General features: G+C 35.1%; 1 protein-coding gene across 5 annotated transcripts in view; it reads right to left on the reverse strand.

The window, feature by feature from the left end:
* The window catches only part of Ca-alpha1T (Ca[2+]-channel protein alpha[[1]] subunit T), a 106,691-nt gene that overhangs the window by 36,192 nt on the left and 45,902 nt on the right, over nucleotides 1-24,597 (reverse strand). For 4 of the 5 annotated variants that reach the window (XM_090180999.1, XM_090180981.1, XM_090180973.1 and 1 more), the window contains exons 13-16: nucleotides 22,451-22,728; nucleotides 19,085-19,333; nucleotides 7,847-8,073; nucleotides 6,078-6,465 (exon numbers count right to left, since the gene is read on the reverse strand). In XM_090180999.1, the coding sequence (XP_090037125.1) occupies nucleotides 6,078-6,465; nucleotides 7,847-8,073; nucleotides 19,085-19,333; nucleotides 22,451-22,728 (1,142 nt within the window). The remainder of the gene's footprint in view (nucleotides 1-6,077; nucleotides 6,466-7,846; nucleotides 8,074-19,084; nucleotides 19,334-22,450; nucleotides 22,729-24,597) is intronic. The other variant, XM_090181006.1, reaches the window with a different exon arrangement.

Genomic DNA, 24,597 nt, shown 5'->3' on the forward strand with positions numbered 1-24,597 from the left:
CATAACCGCTCCAAAAATTTGAAAATCTCGGGATCATTTTAAAGAGTTTTGTTTTCACATTTATTCATTGATATATTTTAACGTCTAAAACTATGGGTAGTACTCAAAGCTTTAAAAAACTACTGAATGTTTACGAAAACGTTTGCAATCAAAAAAACTACTGGATGTTTACGAAAACGTTTGCAATCAAAAAACTACTGAATGTTAACGAAAACGTTTGCAATCAAAAACTACTGAATGTTTACGAAAACGTTTGCAATCAAAAAACTACTGAATGTTTACGAAAACGTTTGCAATCAAAAAACTACTGAATGTTTACGAAAACGATTGCAATCAAAAAACTACTGAATGTTTACGACAACGTTTGCAATCAAAAAACTACTGAATGTTTACGACAACGTTTGCAATCAAAAAACTACTGAATGTTTACGACAACGTTTGCAATCAAAAAACTGAATATTTATGAAAAAGTTTGTAAGTAATGACTGAATACTTATCATAAAGTTTGCAAGAAAACATTTAATATTTACGGAAACGTTTGCAAGTAAATATTGAAAATTTACAAACACGTTAACAAAAATCCTGAATATTTTTTATAAAATATCGACTATTTATGAAAATACACCGCCTTTTTGGGGTTTTAAACAGGTTAATAAGCCGGCTATACATCACAATTTAAAGGTACCGTTAAAGACTCGAGCATTGTCATTTCGAATTTCTTTCAAAAGTCAGTTATATCGACTTGCTTTTAGGTTGCGAATGGTTTTCCGCCGTATGTGATATCAAAGTAGTTTTCTAGGTTTAAGTCATTTTTAATTAAAGCAATTCAATTTCTTGGAATATAGACCAGCCCACAACTTATTTTGAGATCAGTGTGTGGCTTCTGATATTTTAGTTGTAATGAGTGGTTTTATCGTGAAATAAATAATGACCTTCGTAACCAACATTTAAGGTGAAAATTATGAAGTTCAAGCTTAAGATTAAATAAAATCTAGAACGAATTAACATTTAATTGGCTTTTACTGCCAAAAGTAATAACAATAAATAACAAATTTTACTTCATTAAAATAATTATTACAATAACCCAATGATCATGATCTCAGCAAAGTTAATGATTAATACGAATGCGAAGGGCTTAAAGAAATTGTGGAAAATATCCCCCACCGGTTCCAAGGCAAGAAACAATTGTTCCTCCAACGTTAAAAGTATCCAAATCATATCCCGTAGAGTGACTGCATCAGGAACTTCTGTGGCGTAAGCTAAATCTTTATTGCGGCCCCGCAGGAAATAGTCGCGGTGTAAGGTCCAGGGTTCCGATGTAGTATTTATCAGGTGGTAAATAATATAGAAAATTATGGTAAATAACGTTATAGTTTAAAATGGGGAAAATTGTAAATAAGGGTAGATAATGATAAATGATATATTTTGATGAATTATTTACAGTATTTAAATCTGAAATTCTATAATATTTAGAACACACTTGTAATGAAAATAAAGTTAATTTATTTTTTTCAATGATTATCTTGATTGCATATATTATTATCAAATATAAACCAATATTTATCATTATCTACCATTTTGCCATTATTTACCTCTATAATTTAATAGTATTCGAAAATGGAGTATTTTTGGAACACTGGTAAGGTCAGGAGACAGGGCCGTGCCCTACCTGGAATTTGAAGTGCCCTACCTAGAATTTTGAGATGAAATTGAAATCTGAGGAAAGTGCCCTACCCAGATATTTTGGTGATCATTAAAGTTTTTCAGTTGAACGCATTTTTATTTTAATATTATAAAATTTAATTTTTTCGTTCAAAAAATTATCGATTAGCAATATAAACAAATAAATTCATAAAAATATGAATAACTATAAATGATAAATATTTGTCGAACCATCGCAACCATAGTCTATAAATCTATCTTCGTATAGTTCCACCTGTTCATGGCCGCCTCCATGCGCTCGTTTCGCGTGCAAACTTGCAGTAAATCTATCACAAACGGCGCGCCCGTCAATCGTTACAGGCTCTGATCAACTGCCCATTGAGCATGAACGACAGATAAAATTATTATACTTTTCATCATTTTCAAAATATACATTGCGGAGCGCCTGGCTCGCTCATACTACGCCAATAAAGACAGTGCCCTACTAGTGCTCTACTCAATTTTTAAGGCTGGTTACGGCGCTGTCAGGAGATGTGGTTGGTAATGGTGTCGGTCCCACTCTATCAGTCCATCTTTCTCCAAAGATCTTGTCTGATATGCCCGCACTTGACGGACAAAATGTGGCAGCGCCGCCTCATGTGGAAACCAGAGCCGCATTCAATTGTACAGAGCGAAATCGTCCAACATATTTTGGACTTCATGGCGCAAACGGTTCAGGTAGTGCTCAGAGTTCAAACTAGGAGGAAGAACGTAAGGACCAAGAAGAGTGTTGCCCAAAATACCGACCCAAACATTATTTCTCCATTTATTTTCAAAACTTCTGTTTCAAATAACGTTCGGTTCTTTCAGGAGCCCAATGGTGCAGGACATGTAAGTTGAGTACGCCCTATCAAAGAATGCGTCGATGGAATGAATCTTTTGCCTCGTGTTGCTCTTGAGGCCTTTGACAAACGATACGCAACCGATGGAAGTTCTGGGGTAGCAATTTCTGAACTCGTTAGAAATCGAATGGGTGCTGTAAGTCTTCGTTAAGGGTATGCCAATCGCCCGTATGTTGAATGTTCAACCGTCTACCAACACGTCGCGTGCTGAGAGTGTCTAATTTATGTTCCTCCATTTCTGCTGGTCGTCTTTGGGGGCGTCCACGGTCCAAACTCATAATTGTGAAGCTTCCCGTGTCCCGTAATCTGGCCTGAATTCTTGAAATTACTCGATTGTCTAGACGGGTGGCGGTTTTTTGGGAATAAATTTGCGTAACGACGCTATGCAGCTTAAAAATTTGATTCGAAATAGCTTAAAACGAAGAGCATATACTCATTGGCGGATAAAATGTCATTGACCAATTTCAAAATGACGTTTTTGGGCGCAACACTTTCTTTACATGATGAGGATTATTTACCTGCTTTTATACTCTAACATGGCGGTGTATTTTCACGCGCAAATTAATTTTAAGATCCACCAATTGCTAATTGATAATCATTGACCAAAAAGAACTTGTCAAAATACCAGCGTTATTCCATACAGGTCAATAGTTCTTTTTATAAAGTAACGGGGCCTTCTTGTTTAAATGTTGCTTTTACGTCACAGTATCTTACTTTTACAAGTGTACGAGCGCGCGCTAGAGTCGCCAGAGGAATATAGGATTTTCTAGCGTGCGCGCAAATCGCTCGTGCGAATAATATACTTATAAAGCTGTGTCTTTTGACGAAAGAGGTATATATTTTAACAAGTTAATCAAGACCACTTTTGATTTTATAAAATCAACTATTGGAAAAGGAGGCACGTTATTAATTTTTTTAAAGAAATTCATTCCCGCGTGGTGTTTTCTATGATTGAAATTTTTTCTCCATTGATGAACTTATTGGTTTAACGTTAAAATAATAAGGGGACATTCGAACATCAATTAATTCGTAACTCCGAAACGGCGGCCTGAAGTACGAAATGTTATAGAACATTTTCAATTCCAAATGACCTCTAGAACCCGTAGACGTTCGGTGTTAGTACCATTTGTAAACACTTTTACTTCGTGTTCTTCAGCTGGTAGATTGTAAAAACTTTCGCATATATTCGTTACTTAAATGTAATCATTATCTTATATATTCAGTTTTTAATGCAAAAGGTTTTGTACATATTCAATATTTTCATATCACCGTTTACGTTACTATTACCATATTTTTAAACACCCTGTATTATAAATAGTATTTAGTTTAGCGCTATGCAATTGAAATGAGCTGTTCCTTCAAAAATGTTTTTTTAAATGTTAAAGAATAAACTCGTTTGAAATCCGAAAATTTTCAACTAGAGTTGTTTTCAACTGAAACGTGCACGCTTAATTAGAATAAAATAAAAACAATTTGCCTCTAGGCTAATTAGACTTTGAGATCAAAGCACGATTTAAGTACCGAAATTTGTTTTTCCTTTTAATTATCAAGCTAGTTGGAACATTTTAAATAATAAATTAAGCCTAGATTATGATGGGCTGAAAAATAGCAAAAACCGTGGATGTTTTAACAAATGATACACTTTTAAGGTAGAGATAAAGAACAATTGGACATACAGCGAGGCTCTCGTGGTGGTTTTTCAGTATTATTCTAAAAATATCACAAATTGTATAAGGACATCTTGTACATACATTAAGTTAACAAATTTTAAAATTGTGGACATTTTTAACTAAGTAATGAGGTTTCCCACAAATAGATACAAAATTATAAAAAAAACCTTTAGCATCTACAATCAATGCTAGATGAAGGAGAATTGAGTACGTTGTGAAAATGATGACCCAATAATTACAACCATGATATAAATATTACGTTGATATAAACAAATAGAAGTAACGGGGCATCACTAACGTCAGTGTGAGTGAGATAAGTTTAAATTTTTACATGATTTCTAATCGTGGTATTTAATTTGAAATAAAAAAATGAAGATAATTTAATTACTGCGCTTTACTTAACCTAGATAACGCTCAGGTCATTAAAAAAACCAAATAAAATGAAATCATTCGCGACAGATAGTAGTACTTTATATGGTTTGAGTCTATTTGATCGATTCCCAAATGATCGAACGGGTCCCATTTGATCGAATTGCATTTGATCGAATGGCATTTGATCGAATGGCATTTGATCGAACGAAATTTGATCGAAAGCTACTGTAGGGTAAAACTACTAGTTTTTGGGAGTAAATCGAAAAGGCAACATCTAGTCAGAAGGAGATACAGTAGACTCTATGAATAATAATTATTTCTTTAAACTGTACTAAAGAAAAATAATGTACAGAAAAAAACCTGAGCGCAGTGACGTAGAAAACCAAATATTATCTCGGACATAATTAATAGAAAGACCTATTAAAAAAACGAACTCTGTACCTAATTTTTAGCAATAGAAGGGCCGTGAACGTGGTCAGACCCCTCGTATACTACGGCGCGCGTACATCAACCTAACCTAACCTAACCTAACCTAACCTAAACTGACCCTATTTATATATTTTAAAAACAACGGGCCGTTATCGTCGATGTCATAAAAAATTCCATCATATAGTTTATAAAGTAAAAATATCTTCACTTTGTGGCTTAATACAGTTAAAGCAATGAATTATTCCATCATTATTCCTTCTGCACTTCATATTGACATTCGGTAAAATTAAAACATACCAACTGGTACTATAAATACTTTTGAATTCGATCAAATAGTATTCGATCATTTGAAGGTTCGATCTTATGAAACAAATGACAAATGGGATTCGATCAAATGGAATTTCGATCAATTGCAACGTAATATGATCGACTGTCACATATTTTTCGATCAAATGGACCAACACCCTTTATAGAGGGTTTTTAATAAACACATTAAGAAAAAAATATAAAATAAAAATTTCCGCCTCACGAGATTGAATATTCATTCACAAACACTTTAACTACCCCCTCCAGTTAGGTAATTTATTTTCCAAAATATTATCTTGATTTTAGAAAACACGTTTACAATTTTCAATAGTCATTGCTTAGAATACTAAAACCTCTAGCGATATCTGTATATTATATATTAAGTTTTTAAAAGTCAAAAATTTAAAAACTTGACCAATAATCACAACACTTAACTTTTGAAGTTATGACTCAAATACACTCTTTGCAAATATTATGAGATACTGATGACCCGTTAGTAACCTAAATCAAACATTGTTGGCTAGATTACTTTAAGAAAGATAGATAGGTTAAAAATCTAGAAAAGCTGTTATTAGAAAGGTGTGTAGACGTAGCTTAATTTTGAATAATCTTAACAACTATAAGTATCCCCTATACACGTTTTCGAGGAGTAGTTTAACTTGTGTATTAACGAGATATAAAATGTGATAATTTTATGACAACTGCGTCGGAAATTCAACAGGTACCGAGCTACTTATTAAAATGGGTTGCTTCATACCTTTCCAGTTGGTTCGACCTTCTCCACATTGGGTTTATTGTCTACTTTGTAATGCGGAATTTCGGCGGACAAGTTGTTGGGCTTGAAGTCGTCTTTTATGGAGCTTCCAGCGATGGAGTTCTGCCGGCTGGGCAGGTAGCTGTTGGTTCCAAGCGAGTTCTGAGGAGTGAGAGCCGCGTGGCTGGGTCCGGAACTATTGACCGAGGCTTTTCTACTGATGGATGCGTTACCATTGATGCTCGAAGTATGGACGGGTGACGAGAGCCCTTTGACAGAGTTTTGCGGGCTGAGAGTCATGGGACTTCCCAGAGGATTTATTTGCATGCTACCAATTTGCCTCTTGTTGTTTGGCGTGTTTCTGATGGTTGGAAGGCCTCCATTGCATTGGCTGAATAAAAATAAACGTTATTCGATTCTAGTAAAAACAGTGTTGCGATTGGTTCGATGATATTTTGTTTGACGTTTAGTTAAACGTTAAGAACACTTATCTAATCCAATCCAGTTGGTTCTTGTTGTAAATACTGCTAAATATATTGAACAACTTTGGTAATAGGTAGAATAATCACTCATAAGTATGCCTTTGCATAATATTTCTATATATTTCAATGAAACCATATTTCCCAAGAATAAAAAGAATACACTCTTAAAAAAGGTGTATTTTCAAACCTTTAAGGGTATTTTCTTGTCCCATATTTAACACCTTAACAGGTTTATAAAGGATGTTATTCTACGACTTAAAAAGCAGTTTTTCTGCTAGGGTGTTTGGGATGCTTATGTCCTCCGTTTTGGTTCCTTTGTTATACAGTTTGTGGTATAAACCTATTCCCTCCAGGGTTATTATCTACCCCCTTTAGGGTACAAGACTATTCCTTTTAGGGTAGCAAACGACTCCCTTCAGGGTGTTACACTACCCACTTAAGGGTTCTACAATACTCCCTTTAAAGTTCTAAACTTCTGCCTTAATGGAGCTACACCCTACCAGGTGTTAAAACACACTATTTACGGGGTAATATAACGCCCTTTATACACCTTTTCAAGTTTTTAATTTGGGACAATAAAATTCCCTTTAGGGCGTTTAAATTATCTTTAAATAGTGTTTTTTACAGATATCACAACCTTAATATACCATTAAAAAACCCTTTTTTTTAAGAGTGTAAGGCACCATAAATGAAAAATTCTTATTTTCCGTGTGCTTTTGAAACAATTACCAGGGAAACAGAATGGTGTGATCGCGAGGTGCTTGCTTAACTATGGGCTATCGAAGCCACAAACACTCGTAAAATTTAGCGCGTTTACAAAATCCACTTAACCGACTACAAAGTTGATGACGCTTTTCTTCACGGAGTTGTAAGTGCCTTAATTTACTCCAATAGAAGGTTGCGTTAAAAAATGGTGTGGGTGTAATCTAATTCCATCAAATGGTATTTGGATCTAAATTTCTAAGCCTCTTAAACGCAAACGGGGAACTTGTTGAAGTGTAAAGTATACAAAATAAAGCTTTGTTACACTTCTACAAGCTTTCCACGCACGTTTTTAAGGGTTGTCTTAACCTGTCTATTAATCTTAAAAACTGAAAGAATTAAGCAATGAACGGTCAACCACAAAATTCTAAATTTCCAGAAAAAGTTAATTTATTAAACGCAGTTAAGAAACAGCTTTATTTGACTAAAGATAGCGAAACTAAAATGTGTCCGCTGCCTTGGTGCTATGAGAAGTTGTGATTAAAGGACAGTTAGGTCTCGAGGATTATAAAAGAGGGTGGCGCTCACCTTCCGGTCTGCGTGGGAGTCATATTGTTGAGAACAATTTCTTCTTCCTGTTCCAGATCAGAGACGGATCCGCTGTCCGAGTCGACGAGGTTTTGTTTGTCTGGCTTTCTGGCAGCCCGGCGCTTCGAGCCCCAAGCGCTGCAGATGCTTCCCTGTCGATCCAGCCTGGGCGTCCCACCGGAACTTCCGGTGCTGCCTTTTCGCTCGTTTCCTCTTCGAAAGGAAAACTAACGAAATAAGGAATCATTCTTATTCCTCGGGCAAAACTTCCTTCTCCTTTAAGGGAGTTTCGAAAAGATCTAAGATAACCAATTCCTTGCATAATGTAACGGGATTAATTCATTATAGGATCTTTCACGGTGACCAAGGAAATGCATCGGAAATTTTGAAGGGAAAATAGGAAATTTAGAAATAAATTATTTTGGAAATATATAGTGAAATACTAACTAAAATATAGAAAACCAATAAGGATAAAAGGGATATATAAAAAAATAAGCAAAATAAAGAAAAATATAGATAACAAACTAGAAAAAGTAAAGCATATAAAAAAGAAAATAGACCAAATAGAAATATCTAGAAAATAGAATGCGCAAAATAAAATAACATATAGAAAACCAAATAATCCAAGTAAAGGAAAAAATAGAAACCAAAATAGATTAAAAGAGGACAATAGAGAAAAAGAGTAGGAAAATAAAGGGAAATAAAATAAAAATAATAGACAAAGTAAGGAAATATATAAATCTAGTTTTTAGAATATAAAGATAAAGAATATAAGTTATCTTTGTAAACTTAATTCGACTTTTTATTAAATAATAGGGTCAATGTTTGTTGAATTTGTATGTGGTTTTCGAGGTTTCAGTGGTGCCTTAAATGCCTGTAATATTAAGAAACTGAAACCAGGATGAACTTCTGGACCTATTTAATTATGGTAGCAACAAACCTTTAGGCTTTATTTGAGTAGACAAACTTATTATTTTAAATGAACAAATTAAAAATACGTTCACCCCTTAATGCGGTTTAGTGACTTACAGTAGATATTTTTTAAGTAGAGCGAATTTAAGCAAAAATAGAGCTATTAAATCAAACCGTTCTGATATTCAGTAAACCTTCACCACTAATATCAATTTTGTTCAGTACATATTATCATGACTTGACTTCTACTATGATTAAAACACTTTTTAATTATTTCAATACGTTCACCCCTTAAAGCGGTTTAGTGACTTACAGTAGATATTTTTTAAGTAGAGCGAATTGAAGCCAAAATAGAGCTATTAAATCAAACCATTCTGATATTCAGTAAACCTTCACCACTAATATCAATTTTGTTCAGTACATATTATCATGACTTGACTTCTACTATGATTAAAACACTTTTTAATTACTTCATCGCTTTTGAGAAAGAAAAATCCAGATTAGATCCCTTAAATTTCTATTTTCAGTCGATTAGAATTGTACGTAAAATGTAAAATTCTTGCTCATAAAATTCCAGTGCTAGTTCGCGAAATCTAATAACACCCAAGACCCAGGTGTTTCCTAGATCGAATTTCCTCGAGCTTCCGTTCGATAGACTTTCCAGCACTCTATATTACTAGGGTGGATTTTATTTTGACCAAAAAAAAGGGAGGGCATTTTTTTTATCACAATCGGCTTTTGGCGACCCAATCCCAGCGTGCGGCCGAACCTTGGATCCTGATAAACGATGTCATCAATAATGCACTGTCGTGTTATAAATGATAGATTGGCTCGTCCGCTCTAAACAACGGAGCCTCGCTGCAGCCGCTTCGGTCTCGGGCTGCGGGCTCCAACAAACCTAATTCCGTAGCGAGCCATCTCGTCTCAGCTCCGCCTAACAGCCTATTTTTATCCATTTCTTATTTACAAAGAATAAGAAGAGGGAATCCTGTCCCTTAAATCGAAGCGGAAGAATTGCTCTGGTTCAGATGAGATGTAAAAGTACTTTTTCCAACTTTTAGACCCTCCCGTTTCTTTGGCTCTTTATCCCCGACTGCGGGTTTTTATACCTTTCTCTACGTGGATAAATTGGGTATTAGGCTATCTTTTATACTGAGGGATAGAGTGCAAAAGGAGGTGTTTCCTTCCATGTCTTTCACCGAGGTGAGGAGCCAAATTCTAAAGAATTCTTTTTATAAAAATAATTTTTCGGAATAACTCGCATTCAACCTTGCCGCGGTCAATATTTTATTTGGGTTAAAAGTCAAATACAAATAGATCCGGATCAACTGGGTCTACAGGGTTGCCACAAAATTTTCAGATTCAAATTCCCTGACTATTCCCTGTTTTCCTTGACCATTTTAAGAGATTTTCCCTGACTTATTAAGGCCAATTTTTTTTTTATTTCACTTTTATCAGAAGTTAATAAATTTAGATGGACTTATATTTCAGTTAAAAAGTTATTGTAATGTTGAAAAAATTAGCCAAACATTCAAGGAAATCATTGATAATCACAGAATTTGTTATAGATCTAGATTTAAATTACCTTCAAAAAGTGCCAAGATCAAATTGAATTCCCTGACTTTTCCCTGAATTTTTACCAATTCTTAAAGTTCCCTGACATTTCCCTGACTTTTTAGGCCCATTTTTAAATTCTCTGACTTTTCCCTGATTTCCCTGTTTTCCCTGACGTGTGGCAACCCTGGTCTAGATTACGTTCGGGGGAAAAACTCGTAAAGGGGGTTCAAATCTTTATCTGTGGCTAGTAGCTTTACTTCTCCTAAATTTCAGTTTCGGATCATCTTTATAAATACCGCGAATTTCTGAACAGATGGGCTTATGTTATTAACTAGCTTTCTCCGCTGGGATATATAAATAAATAAAATATAGCGTTTTGTGTGGACCTTAATTTGCGAAGCTCAGTTTTAAATTATTTTTGAGAAACTTGTTTCCTCCAAAATATTCCCTATCTCCGCATCGTAGTTCATCTCACACTAAAATGGTTACCTGTCACCTTTTCACGTAACTCAAGGGTGCCCACAATTCCGAATTAATTCCTCGCCGTTTTCAAGGTCGGGATGACCAGTTACAAGGTCAAGATCACTATTTTCAATGTAACGTTAAAAGGAACCACCTATGGACTGCAATGCAAAGGATGATAAAATTAGTGAATAAGTAGATAAGTCCATTATGAAAAGGGATAATAAAGCTAAACCCTAATCAAATTTGAAGAAATTTAAAACTTACAAATAGCTCGTACCGATAGGTCGGCGAGCAAACATAAAGACGCGAAACTCGGACCAAATAGATCTTCGAGTGAAAAACTAAATTAAATTAAATTAAATTAAATAAAATAGCCAGAATTCCTAATGGTAGATCGGTTTCGTCCTATTTTATTTATTCAAATTTGTTTAGGTTTTTGCTTTTTCATCCCTTTTCATATTGGACTAATCTACTTATTCGCTATTTTTATCACTATTTTTCAAGGTTGAAATCGCCATTTCGTAAAGATGGGCCATTAGATCTAACTATACTCCTTCTTACGTTCTCTAAAATATCTGTTTCTATTGAAACGTTAAGTATTATACTTATATCCAACCAAATCAAGGTAATCTATCTAACAGTGAAGACTTAAGGCCCTTTCTAAAAAAGTGTTAAAAATTCCAACATTCGTTTAAAGGGTAACGCAAGTTGTGATTCACGGATGAGCATGTTAAGGAACTTCTTGTTCATACCCCTAAAGTTACAAGTTGTCAAGTGGTTTTGCAATGAGCCTTTTAAACCATGTGCTGGTAACCATTTTGTATTTTGAAATGACGTAGCAGAGCTTAGTGCAACAGTATTACAATCGAATAGGTTTCACCTTATAGAGATTTTATGTTTATTTAAAGGGAACAGTTCATCAATCCATGGACGCAAACCACGTTTAAGCTGCAAAATTGTGTAAAAAAATTGGTAAAAACCTCAAAAGGATAATGAATTTTACTATGGAAAGTGATTTTGGTGACTATGCAGATGAGGAACCCCAATATGACGAATTACCCTATTTTGAAAGATAAATAACAGCTAACGGATTAATTAGTTTAATCAGAGAAGGACAACGATGAAAATTGAAACTGGGAACTAATAGCCTTTGGAAACTTGTCACAAAAGAGGCTCGAGTACCGAGCCACGTGTAGATAAAATTACAATGTCAAGTAATGAACAAGTGGATGGATTCCACCACAAATCAATCATACAAGATGTAACCAATTATCATTCATTGGATGCAACAACCTACAGCTCTATTTGCAGAAAAAGGTTTATTGAATAATATTGAACACCAAAGAAATTACTTCACAACAAACATATATTGAAAATTTGTATAATATAAAATCTAATTGGCAATGTTATCTTTGATGGTGGTACAAATAATATTTTAGTCGAGCATGATTCTTCTCTCTCTGTGAAATAGCACATTAAATACATTGTAAGCACTTATTTTCCCACACCTTCAACAAACATATACTTGGAAATTTTACAAATGATAAAGCAGTGCGATAATGTGAGTACGAATAATACTTTCGCAGACTTTTACCTTTGGCCTTTGTACTGAAGACAATATAACACAGTGAATTAGTTTTCAACAAAGATATGATAATATAATGAAGAAAGAAGTAGTACAATAAACGTAACTCTTGAAGAGAACTTTGAAGCTCATATTTCGAGTTTGTAATTACTGTGGCTCTATTTGTTGACTGGTGAAGAATTGGAAATAAAAACATAAGATCCCGTTATGGATACCTTTTCTGACGAATCAAATGATTAATATGACTTAATGCATGGTAATTTTAATAATTAGTACCATGTGTGACTGATAAAGACCCCTCAGTAGTGACTTCAAATGTCAAAATCCTCCTTAATCTGAAGGAAAAGCTGATTATAAAGCTGATGTTTGAATACGTGCGTATGCCTACTCCAGCTGAAAGGGGGTGTTAGTGTCACCTAGGAGCAACAAACACAAGGAGAACGCAGCTAGCCTTTAAACACGCTAACGAAGGGTTGTGTACGAATTTCATTGGACGAGCGTCACGAGCCTTTACGCTGAATATTTTACGGGTAGGGGGGGAGACAATTTCCGAAATTTCCCCTTCCGACGGCAGCAGCCGCTAAAGCGTCTAGCCAATGAAAAATGTACACAAAAAAATTCCACGACTTTTGACGGGTTGCGTTCTCCTTGTTGCTCCTAGGTGTCACACAAAAACTTCAGATTTAAATAGAAATACTAAATGCATAACAGAAGGAGCTCATTCAGTTGGGTCTTCGTTTTGTTGCAGGTGGCAATATGTACGTGGTGAGCAACAAATTCTACAGATATGCAGCATATCGGTAGTATTTATGTCTTGGTCCTTCATGGAAAATATAGTCGTTCCATTCAGCTGTCTTTGGAAATTGGAAACCATAACTTAAAAGGCCGCTATAACATTTATCATCTACCTCCGCCAATAATTTTACAAAAAATAAATCCAAATATTGACTAAAGTAAGCAATATCCTTTTTAGGTTTTCGATGAATATAGGTAAAAAATATGACTCAATAACAATTGTACTGAGTTATCGGCACAAGCTGTTTGACAAAATCTATTTAATTTAACTGTTTCAACCTTAAGAATTCAATTTCAATACATTTGGTTTTCGCTATGGTTCTGGCAAAAAGGTTCTGGACTTTTGGTGATCGCAGCTCTAGTATTTCGGGCTTAATGCGGTACAAGGTTATTTGGAATTAATTCATCAGAAGATTTGTAAGACTTTAGTCCTAAATTTGCTTTACCAAATGCACTTTGCGTATTTTTATCCGATCCTAAAAGTAAACAATATTATTATTCGTTAGTACACTAATTGCCTTTTATAATCAATGAAAATAATGTAAGTGCCAATTTGATACCTTTTTCTGTAAAGAGGAAATTCAAATCACGTATGATTAAGCAATCTTTGTAAAAAAAAAATAGTCTACGTACACATTATTCTGTTGTATTCTATCAGTACACAATCGCGTAGTGACAATGTCTGCTCTTCAATACGAGAGTTTATTGTTATCACGATTTGTTTCAAAAGCTGAAATTACATTTTGTTCGGTTGGTATTTTTCAGCTCGGAGTCTGAATACTTTGTATTTGTTATTTGCGATGATTAAGAATATTCAGAATAGTTCTTCTTGAAAAAGAATATTAATAAATTCTATATTTATACTTATGACTAGGTTAAAACTAAATTTACCGTTACTCCGAACCCCCTCACACTCTAGCAGTAAACTCCTCCCCCTAAAAAAAATCAAAGGAGCCCGAAATCTCATTGGTTCCCTAAAATATGATTGAAGAGAACGTCTGCCACTTTTTTCATCCCCCTCTTGTGCCGAGCACACTGAGGCAATGGTGGATAGTCTAAACATAGTCAACAGTGTTCCTATAAAAGTCTCCTTTATGGAGAAAAATCCAGGACAATGGCAAATAGTAGAAAATTGCCAAAAAGTGGCAAATAGTGGCTAATAAAGAAAATGTGCATTTTAAAGCTTGAAAAGTAATTGGAATTAAATATTTAAGAAGTTTTTTTGTAAAAATTTCTGAGATTACACTGAACCAAGAATGTATTTATTTATACCTAGGGAGAATGTCTATGTCGAGACGGTTTTTAGCCTTTCTCTCAATTCAACCGTTGGTCCAAGAAAATTAACAGATTCTTCTAATGTTAATCAGAATCCCACCATTCGTCTACATATCTTAAATAGCCCAAATCTGAAATTTATGTGTTCAAATATTTTTTTATTATTATTTTATAATTTTTTGTGGTAAAACTATTTATAGGCCACTTTTGGCCAGATTGACCACTAATTTCACTCTTGTCCAGGCCGGAATTTTCCACTATTTTCCACATTATTGTCCACCTGGAATTTTGTGTTATTTTCACATAATTGTCCACCTGGAACCTGGAATTTGACACATTATTGTTCTCATGGAATTTTACATCAGAACACTGATAGTCATTCTCCCTAAGTAAAAATAAATACATTCTGGTTTATACTAAATGGGAAAACATGTCTTTGGTCGATATTTTAAAATGAAATTATGTAAAAGTCCAAATTCAAATGCACTTCCGGAAAAACCCAAAATTTATCATTTTGGAGAATTGCTTTACTCAGTTGCAAGTTAAGAAAGGCAAAATATCTAGTACATTTGTCGGAAAGGCACTAGCATAAATTTGCGGTAAATCAGCGGCGGGAATTTCAAATTCGGCCTGTTTACGGTTGAGTTTCTAAGTATACCTGAGCCCGTTATATAATTTTGGAAAATAATCAAATGAAATCAAATCAGCTAGGCTAATACCCAACACACTACCTTAGGCCTAAGTCATCAAAAGACTTTTAAAGCCATTAATTCAGGTGGCTGGGTAACAATGCGTAGGAGGGGGTGGAAAGCCATTCAAGCCACGCGAACCAACAGCTCCCTCCACTAACTATTACCGTTAACATCGACAAGTTTTTATTGAAGGAGGAATCGAAGAGCTAGGGGGAAAACCCTTTAAACAGTGGGGAGAGAACTCGCAAAATCAATGCAGAAGGAATTGTTCAGAGTTTTCATCCGGGGCCACTGGCTGGTATCGAACCCGGCTCCTCTTGTTGCGAGGCGAAAGTGCTAACCACTCCGCCGTCTGTTGCGTGATAACAAATTAATTAACAAAAATAAGATTTAAAAAGATAAGTACCTTAAAAAATTCGTTTGGTGAGTCCAGGGTAAGTTTAGAACGGGTAATGCAGAGATTGCCACTTTGGCGTACACAAACGTGCGATTTGATGTTTGTTAGGAGCATAATACAACAAGTTGGCAAGCCAAAATATACCTCTCCTCGGAAGAGTTTCTAATTTTCAGTGAAGTGTGCAATGTATCCGTGGTTCTGTGGTAGAATGCTCACCTGACGTGCAGGAGGGCTCGGGTTCGAATCCCGCCCGGTACTAACGCAAATTGAAAAATATTTTTACTACACCCAATGACAACCAAAACGGGCCCTTTTCGAAAAACCTTTTCCCTAATTCTAAGAACCTGCGTACGCAGCGATTACCCTTTGCCCCGAAAATGCGAACGCGTTCGCAGGCCTGACAGACGGACCCACAGACAGACAGACAGACACGGTGGTTGTATAAAATAAGCTATAATGAAGCTACATTACATTTTAATTTGGAATTCATTATAAAACAGTCGAAATTCTAAATTCCGCCGACGATTTACCGGAAATTTGTGCTAGTATCTTTCCGCCAAATGAACTAGATATTTTACCCTTATAAACCAGCAATTTAAAACATAAGTATATTCTTCGAGGAGCATCTTTGTAGTAAAATCTCGTAATCTTGATGTGCCAATCAGCGTGACGATTGTCATCATCCAGTGGCTCGTGAAAAAGACATCTAGATAACAATTTATAGTTATTGCTTGTGTGATGGAACATACTCTTACATATAAACAAGTAGTTATTTGTTATATTTCGATTAAAAATAAAAATCGGAAGTATAACATATTTCATATACGGAAAATTAACTTATCTTTTGCTACTTTTAATTTCTTGCGACAGTATATCCCGGAGAATAGCATCTTACGTCGAGTTACTGTACAGATGGTGTATCAATCTTGAAAAACTAAATATATTTTGTATTAATTTTCGGAATTTGGTCAACCGAAGAATTCTTACTTGTGTAGAATACCACATTTTCAATAATAACTGTGTGGCATCTAGGAGTAACAAACACTTAAGGAGAACGCAGCTAGTCTTTAAACACGTTAACGCAGTGTTGTGTACTAATTCCATTGGGCGAACGTTTGCGCTGAACGTTTTACGGAAAGGAGGAAGACAATTTCCGAATTTTCCCCTTCCAACGGCAGCAGGCGCTAAAGCATCTAACCAATGAAAATTGTACGCAAGAAAATCCAGGACTTTTGACGGGTTGCGTTCTCTTTGTGTGGGGTGCTGTGTTTGTTCCTCCTAGGTGGCAGTCATTCACTTCATACTTTTAAAGATTTGTCTGACTCACACAATTAAGCTGTAGCAAACTGAAGAGATTTTGAAGCTGTAAACTGAATTACACGAAAATTAACAAATGTGTTCAAATTAAGCATTTTGATTGGACACATCCAATACTGTTCTCACACCAGGATATAAAACACTGTCTACTTCTGCAAATTTAAGTTATAGTGAGCTCAACTTCAAATATAAAAATCTTATTTATCTTCAATTAAGCATTCTTCAATCCAACGTAGAGTAAAGCTTATTTCTTCGGGTCAACTCGCAATATATCTCGTTCTCCTAGAAATTACTATAAACGGAAAAATGCACGAGTTACAAGAAACCAAAATATTTCAATATTTAGTTTTACTTAGGTTCAAAGAGCCTGGTTATCGAGCTATTTTATCAAAATGTTTTGACAAAATAATCTAAAGAAAAAAGAATTAAGTATTATTTTCTACATAACGTCTTGTAGGACTAATATTTACATGAACTCACGGGAAATAATTCTTATCTTTAGTGTGTATAAAAATGATCCCGTTGCTAAAATGCGAATAATTTGAGACGCATTTTCTATTGCGTTGAGTCAAAGCCTGCAGATTTATTATGATTTCCACATTTAAACGTACGTTTACGGTTCAAATTTCAAGCTCTTCTTACAATTGCCGTTTCACGTATGTTATGGATCCATCAGTTAGTATATGGTAATACAACATTTGATTTCTTAGAGTGTTTAATTTTATTGGAAGATTGCGTGCGATTTGGATATTACCATCAATTATAATTAAAAATTATCTTCAGATTTATCACTCTGGTTGATGTTTATAAGTTAATGAACGTGTACGTGCTATATCATTTTGAGGTACTTGTGGGAGAGATGGGTTTTTGAAGAACTTAATTCTTTTGGAAAAAATCGACTACGCCATTTAATTTTTTTAATTTTATTTAAAGAAATCATTCACCAAAAAGTACTCCCCATAAGCCATTTTGCGACTTGATGTTGTGTTATTTCTCCACTTTATACTTGACAACCTTTACTTCGAATAATGTAACCCAACATCAACCGTAAAAAGAAGGTGAAGTATAAAGGATCGGACTTGTCTCTGAGTTCAATGTAAAATGTGCTACTGCATAAATTGTAGCAACAGGCGGAGCGTTAGTATAAAAACAAAAGGGTCAAATGTTTTTTTACAAAAAAGGATTGTTATCTCATATAGCAGTGGCTGTTTCTACGTACCACCACCCGCTTCACGATTTGCGTTACCCTTTAAAAGCTGTTACCACAGATTCGAATTTTTCGTGCTCATATTTTTACCCCCCACTCTATTGAGAAGTGACAGCTTCAGCAACTTGACCGACGGCTCATATTGTTCTTGAGTGCAGCGTACAAATCAAACATCGACGAAAGAGGTGAAATAGGATAGAAAATTTTGTCCGAGCGGTTACTCAAGTTGTCCTAACCGTCCCTCGTCATAAAATCGAGAACCGCAGAAGAGGTTCTCTTTTCAGTAGTGCGGTGAATAAGTTATATTTCCTGGTATAATAAGAAACTCTCTTCACATGATACATGTAATAGAGATTTAGTATGTCCTGTATTCAATCAATTTGGATGGAAAATGGCAACCGTTTGTTTTTAGAAAAACCCAATGTTATCTTCTCTGGAAATTATTATTAATCTCTTTCCAAAATTTACAAAGGTATTAACATGTACTTATCTTAATATCTGTTAAGAATCTTGTACCTTTTAAAAGAGCTATCAACAAGAGATGAATTTTCTAAGCTCAGAGTAGCACACATTAAACATTGAGTTAAAATTACACCAAATATTTACAATTGCTTACAATTAACCATAAGTCTATAATATTATTCTATAAGTTTGTCACTTTGGGGGATATTTTACTGAAAGGTAGTAACGGACTGACGTCATCACAAGAAGGGAGGTGCTGTCAAAGGCTACGTGAGACGCGTTAGCAAGCTAGCGGACGCAAAACTACGACGAAGCCCGTAATGCAGTCTGTCTTGTGAATAGCTCTCAGTAAAACATTTGCATGTTAAGAAAAGGAAGTGTCACACTTCTGTAACAATATTATCACTTATGCTATAACTAGGCATGGTTTTTGTTCAGAGTTTTATCAATCTTACAAACTAGTTTCGTTTGTTGACGGAGATTATTTCTATTTTTGATTATAAGCAAATAAATACGCTTTAATTTTTGAAACTAAGATTTCCTTGTTTTTTAACGTGTTATCCATCTATCCTACCTGTTTGGTAATCGAGGGACCAGGTGACTTGTTGGAAGATAACGAGTAATTAAGGTTGGTGGATCCTATCCTGGAAGAGTCGGCGGAAGATGGGGCGCTGGAAAGGAGGTTGGGACGCGGAACAGAGAGGCGAGCGGCACATGAGACCAATCCGGACCGAGAAAAGCCCAAGGGAGGGACACCACCGAAGGAACTACGATGACTGGAAGTGCGGGACAAATGCGGGGAGACTTGAATGGAACTGGGATTCTACGGGGAAAGGACCAAAAAGAATCAAAAGAAAATTGGACGCGAAATTAACGAAAAAAATAGATTATTTTAAATAAAGTTCGATTTTGTTATCAATGATTTAGCTTCACTGGAAAATTTTATTTGTGCGGACTAAAAATAAATTTGTTTGAATCACACAATAGTTTAGTAATTTAGTAGTATTTACATTTCTTGGGTACGCATAGCTTTTTTTCTCTTTATCTTTTACTTTTATAACAATGTATTTTTTTTCGAGTCAATTGGCAAGATGTTTCTTTTAAACTTTATTTGCCAACTGGCACTCATTTCCCCAACTCACCAAAATTATTTTGGGAGATTTCCCTCACCCCCTCTCCAAAAAGATTTCCTTAATTCTCATTTTCACTAATCCTTTATTAAAAACCACTGTTTGAATATTTTAAAGCAACCGTCGGCTCTATCATCGATGATATGGCCTTTGTTATTAGAGATGGCAATGAATCTATGGGATTCATCGGGAAAAGGACTAAACTGTAGAGCATGGTGAAATCTATTAATTGCGAAGGAAGCTAAAATTTAAAATAGTGAAACAATAACCTCGTGAGAGAATCATTTATATTTATTATAATTATTAATAATAAAAATAATAATAAACAAATAGGCTAATACCCAAGGCACCACCTTAGGCCCAAGTCATCTAGCGACTTTTTAATGCCTTAAACAGGTGGCCGGGTTGCAATGCGTAGGAGGGTGGTGGAAAACCCTTCATGCCACGCGAGCCAACAGCTCCCTACACTATCCTCTGTAAGTTTTTATGGAAGGGAAACCGAAGAAAATTACACATTTTCATTATAAAGGTGATCTTTTCCATAAGCATATCAATTATGTATTAAAACGATTAAATAACATTTTATTGCATCCGCCATTTTTACTTGGCGTAATAAAGAGACAGTTCTAGCATGCGCATTGATAACAAAACACCAACCTTTTTTTTAACTACTTTTGACAGAATTCAAGAAACAAATAAGTTCACTACAGCAAAACATAACGAGCAAATATTTTTCTTTCCACAACTGCACTTCGTATATGATAACGTTTCGACGGGTATTTTTTAATTCAATAAATAATCATCTACAGGATATAACTAACTAAATCATGTTTGTCAAAAAATTCTGAATTTCCGTTAAAATGTAAAGAAATTTGGGTGCGTTTTGCAAAAGTAGGGTATTTCATTTCAAAAATAATTATAACAAGTTCGTTATTCCGACCCCGAAATGTTTTCAACTTCTGCGGACATAAATTTCTGACGAGCTAGCAATTTCCTCGATGTTTAAAATTAAATCCCGTTTTTATCCAGTTATTGAAATGGTTTTTAGGTGTACAACTCTGTATAACGCCCTGCTTAGACGTTTTGCATTTCTAAAATAAGATATGCTTTTAAAAAATAAATTAATTAAAAAAACTATACAAATCTAACTTCTGAAACCAAGTTTTCAATGCTTCCTTCCACTGATTATTTAAAGTGGTTGATGTATTAAGTTTTCCGTAAGATTATATAAATAGATGCAGAAAACGTAGTAACATATTTACTGTACGACCCAATAAGAAAAATGATTTCATTTTATGTATTTTTTCCAGTACCTAAGATTAAAAGTCCAAGACTCGTTTGAAATGGGCTATGGTATACCATGTGCTTAGGGAAACAGGAGTGGTGCTTGAATTTTAAAACTTATTCAACAATAGGCACTATTCGAAAAAATCTAAAATATTTCTAATGATTGAATACTCTTAATGATGTGGTACTCCTAAAAGGGCTTCCCACGTAATAATGAAATGCTATTTGCCAATTTAAGAAAAGTTCATCATAGGATTCCCTTAGAAAAGAAACAGTTATCACGCAATACGATTTCTATACCGTCTTAAAACAGGGGTGCCCAAAATAATATTTAAAAGAACGCCATTTCGAAGGTCCAGATAACTTATTTATTATAAGATTTTAAAATATTTTAGAGATAACCCTTTTGAAGGGAAAGTTCCCTTATTTAAAGCATACATTTTAACAGTTAACCCAATCATGTTTGTATTATTGAGAACATATCCCACTCCAGTTCGCGTGATCCCCTACTTGAGCCATGACCTCCAGTTACTATAATGATTTATACTGCCTCCTACGTTTGTTTGACAATTTTTTCCTTCTATACTTACAAGGAGACTACCCGTGGTGGTTATTACCGATTTTGTTGAAACTCGGGTGTTAGGTAGACCTTATGGTAGTATGAAGATTCGCCAAGGGAAAAGTTGCAATGGGCTTAAGTTTTCCCATGCCAACCAAAAATGTTTTTGATCTCTCAAAACCCAAAAACTCCATTTAAAAAAGCATGGGATTTTCTCGGTTTCACAGGGTACTTACTTACTTAAAAAATTGGAAAAAATTAAATTTGAAAAACTTACCCAAAAAGAAGAATTTGACCTATTTTGGGTAATATTGATCAAGAGTTTTGGGTAAAATTGATCAATTTTCGTTAAATTTTAACAAAAATTGGGTAACCGAGAAAATCCCATGCTTTTTTAAATGGAGAGGTCAAAAACATTTTCGGTTGCCATGGGAAAACTAAAGCAACTTTTCCGTTCGCGAATTTTCATACTACCATAAGGTCTAGATAACCCCCGAGTTTCAACAAAATCGGTGATAACCACCTCGGGTAGTCTCCTTGTTAGTATCATCATTTATAGATCGAGATTTCCATTTTCAAGGTTGATATCGCCTTATAGTAAAGCTCGCCTATAGAGACTTGGCACTCCGTAGCTTTGGCCATAGCCACCATTGTGGTCATATTTTTCTCCCCACGATAAAACTATTAAAAAGAAATTGTGGCGTAGCACTGCCAAGTCCCTATTGGGGGACCCCTGTCTTTAAGTAAAGCACCCAACAGCAATTTGCAATAATATAATTGTTTTGATAATTTACAACAGCCTACGTTTAGTTGATGAAAAAACGAAATGATAGATATAATAGATCAATTTCCTCGGACTAAGATGTTGTTTGAGTGAGTACGTGAGGAACATTTCCTGTGAGATTGAGTGAGGCTGCGGTCCGCCGAGGAAGCGTGCCACGGATCAATGCATTAACGCACTTACCGAGGACTTGTCGATGGAATCAATAGAGGAGGCGCTGATATTGAAGGCCATGAGAGGGGACAACTTGTTGTTGAGGTCGCGAATGATCGGCTCCAGCGTGGCGTTGGGTGAGCCTTGCGGGGTGGCCGCCGTGTGCGTGATGATCGGAGGAAAACACAACGTCTCCTTGGCACCCGTCCTGCAGTACTCCCCCGCCTGCCCTACCAATCTTCCACCTCCGTTTTTATCGGTTTTCGAAACGGCGAGCAGCGGTGTGGGCCGAGAAAGCATGCGAGTCTCTGAAAAAATGAAAATAAGTTATTCAAAGCAGAAAACAGTCCGGTGCTTAAAGTGAAGATAATTTTGTGACAATATTTAGAAAACGTTTACAGGGTTCATACAGACCCGAAAAACCTGAAATATCAGGGAATTAGGTTGTTGACCGTAAAGTTAGGGAATTTCCAATTTTTAAGTAAAAGAAATTAATGAGGGTTCAAAGAGTTTGCTTTGATTGTACTAAAGTGATTACGTAATCAATTACAGATTTATCACTACCAAAGCCTGTACTCGCTGTTATCCGTGTACAGAATTCGAGGAAGTGGTTAGCCTCTCGGAAATCCAGGCAATATCAGTAAAATCGATTTGCTAATATTTTTGTGAATCCTTTTTTTAATTAAAATAATTTATTTGTCGAATTCATATGAATTGCCTTACAAGGATATCTCATAAAAGAAGTTAGAAAAAAATGAGGAAATTAATGGGGAGGGTTGTTTAAAAAACTTGACAAGTTAGAATCCATTCGTATTCCAGGACACTAAATCCTTTCAAACATTCGAAAAAATTCTGTACGCTTTAGAGATAAATAATTTAAGACATCTTGATAGCAATATGAAAATTAAGAAATCCGAACGAAATCAGTTCGAAATCAACACGAAAATCGTACTCTGAAATCTCCAACTCAATTTACGATTTCGGAAATAACATTGAGATATAAAATCCCGTAAGCAAATTTCGCAAATGTCCGACCCGTCGCCAGGAGATTTTTCTTAATTTTGGGCACCCTGATTCTCAAATGTGTGGCCCCTGTTCCTCAATTATGGGTCCCATATATATTGACTTAAAAATTAAGTTATACAAAGTTTTCTGTATAAATCGAATTGAGGAGGACCCCCTCAAATCGATTTGTGGGCCCTGGGCCCCGAAGTGAAAACAAACGTAGGCTTTAGCCTGTCTCGCCTACCCCTAACGCCGCCCTTGCCGACGCTAAATCTAATCTAGTCGAAGAAAAGAAGGAAATCCGCCGACGAAACATCCCTTTCACCGACGCCCTGCAGTTCCATTTAAGAAGAAATTCCTCGAATTCCAGAGACCCATTCCAGGAAAATGATCATCTTAACTTGCATTCTTCCTTCTTTCTGGATAGCCTGGAAGTCAGTTTTAGAGATCCAAGGGCTTTGATTTACCTTTCTTTATGGTATCACCTTTCACGATTTTGCTTCCACACTCGGTTCATGACGCCGGCAATAGACGATAGATTACGCCGATACGAGATACAAAAGAGCGTTATATTTTTGTATATCGCCTGCTTTGGCATCCCCCCGTGGTCTAAAATACATCTCAAAACTACTTCTTGAAAAGCCGTTTTCGTCTTTTGTAACATAAAACAATAAACATTAGGATGTAGTCATTGATATTAAGTTTCAAATTTAGCTGTATAATTATACCTCATATTTTATCAAAAAAATTATGGTTTAAATATTTAATTTTATCCTCTTATGAGGCTATTTGGTTTTTAGGTTTAAATATTTAATTTTTTCCTTTTTTCAGGCTTCTTGGTAATTAGGTTTAAATATTAAATTTTATTATTTTTTGGGGCTTTTTGGTTTTTAGGTTTAAATATTTAATTTTTCCTTTTTTGAGGCTTTCGGTTTTTAAATTTAAATAATTAAGTTTATCCTTTTCTGGGGCTTTATTAAGGACTTCCTTCATAACGAAGTTCATATTTTTCCATACATTAACAAACTGAATATCGGTAGTTCGTTACCGTTTAAAATTTAATTTAGCTGGTTTCCAAAATCGATTTTAAATCATTTAAATTAAATTGGTTCGTGACGTCAGATAATTACAATTAAGCATGCGCAAAATGATTTTACCTATAAAGGAGCAGA

Source organism: Leiobunum rupestre, chromosome 1 (genome assembly GCF_980474605.1).
Source record: "Leiobunum rupestre chromosome 1, qqLeiRupe1.1.hap1, whole genome shotgun sequence".
Taxonomy (NCBI): domain Eukaryota; kingdom Metazoa; phylum Arthropoda; class Arachnida; order Opiliones; family Sclerosomatidae; genus Leiobunum; species Leiobunum rupestre.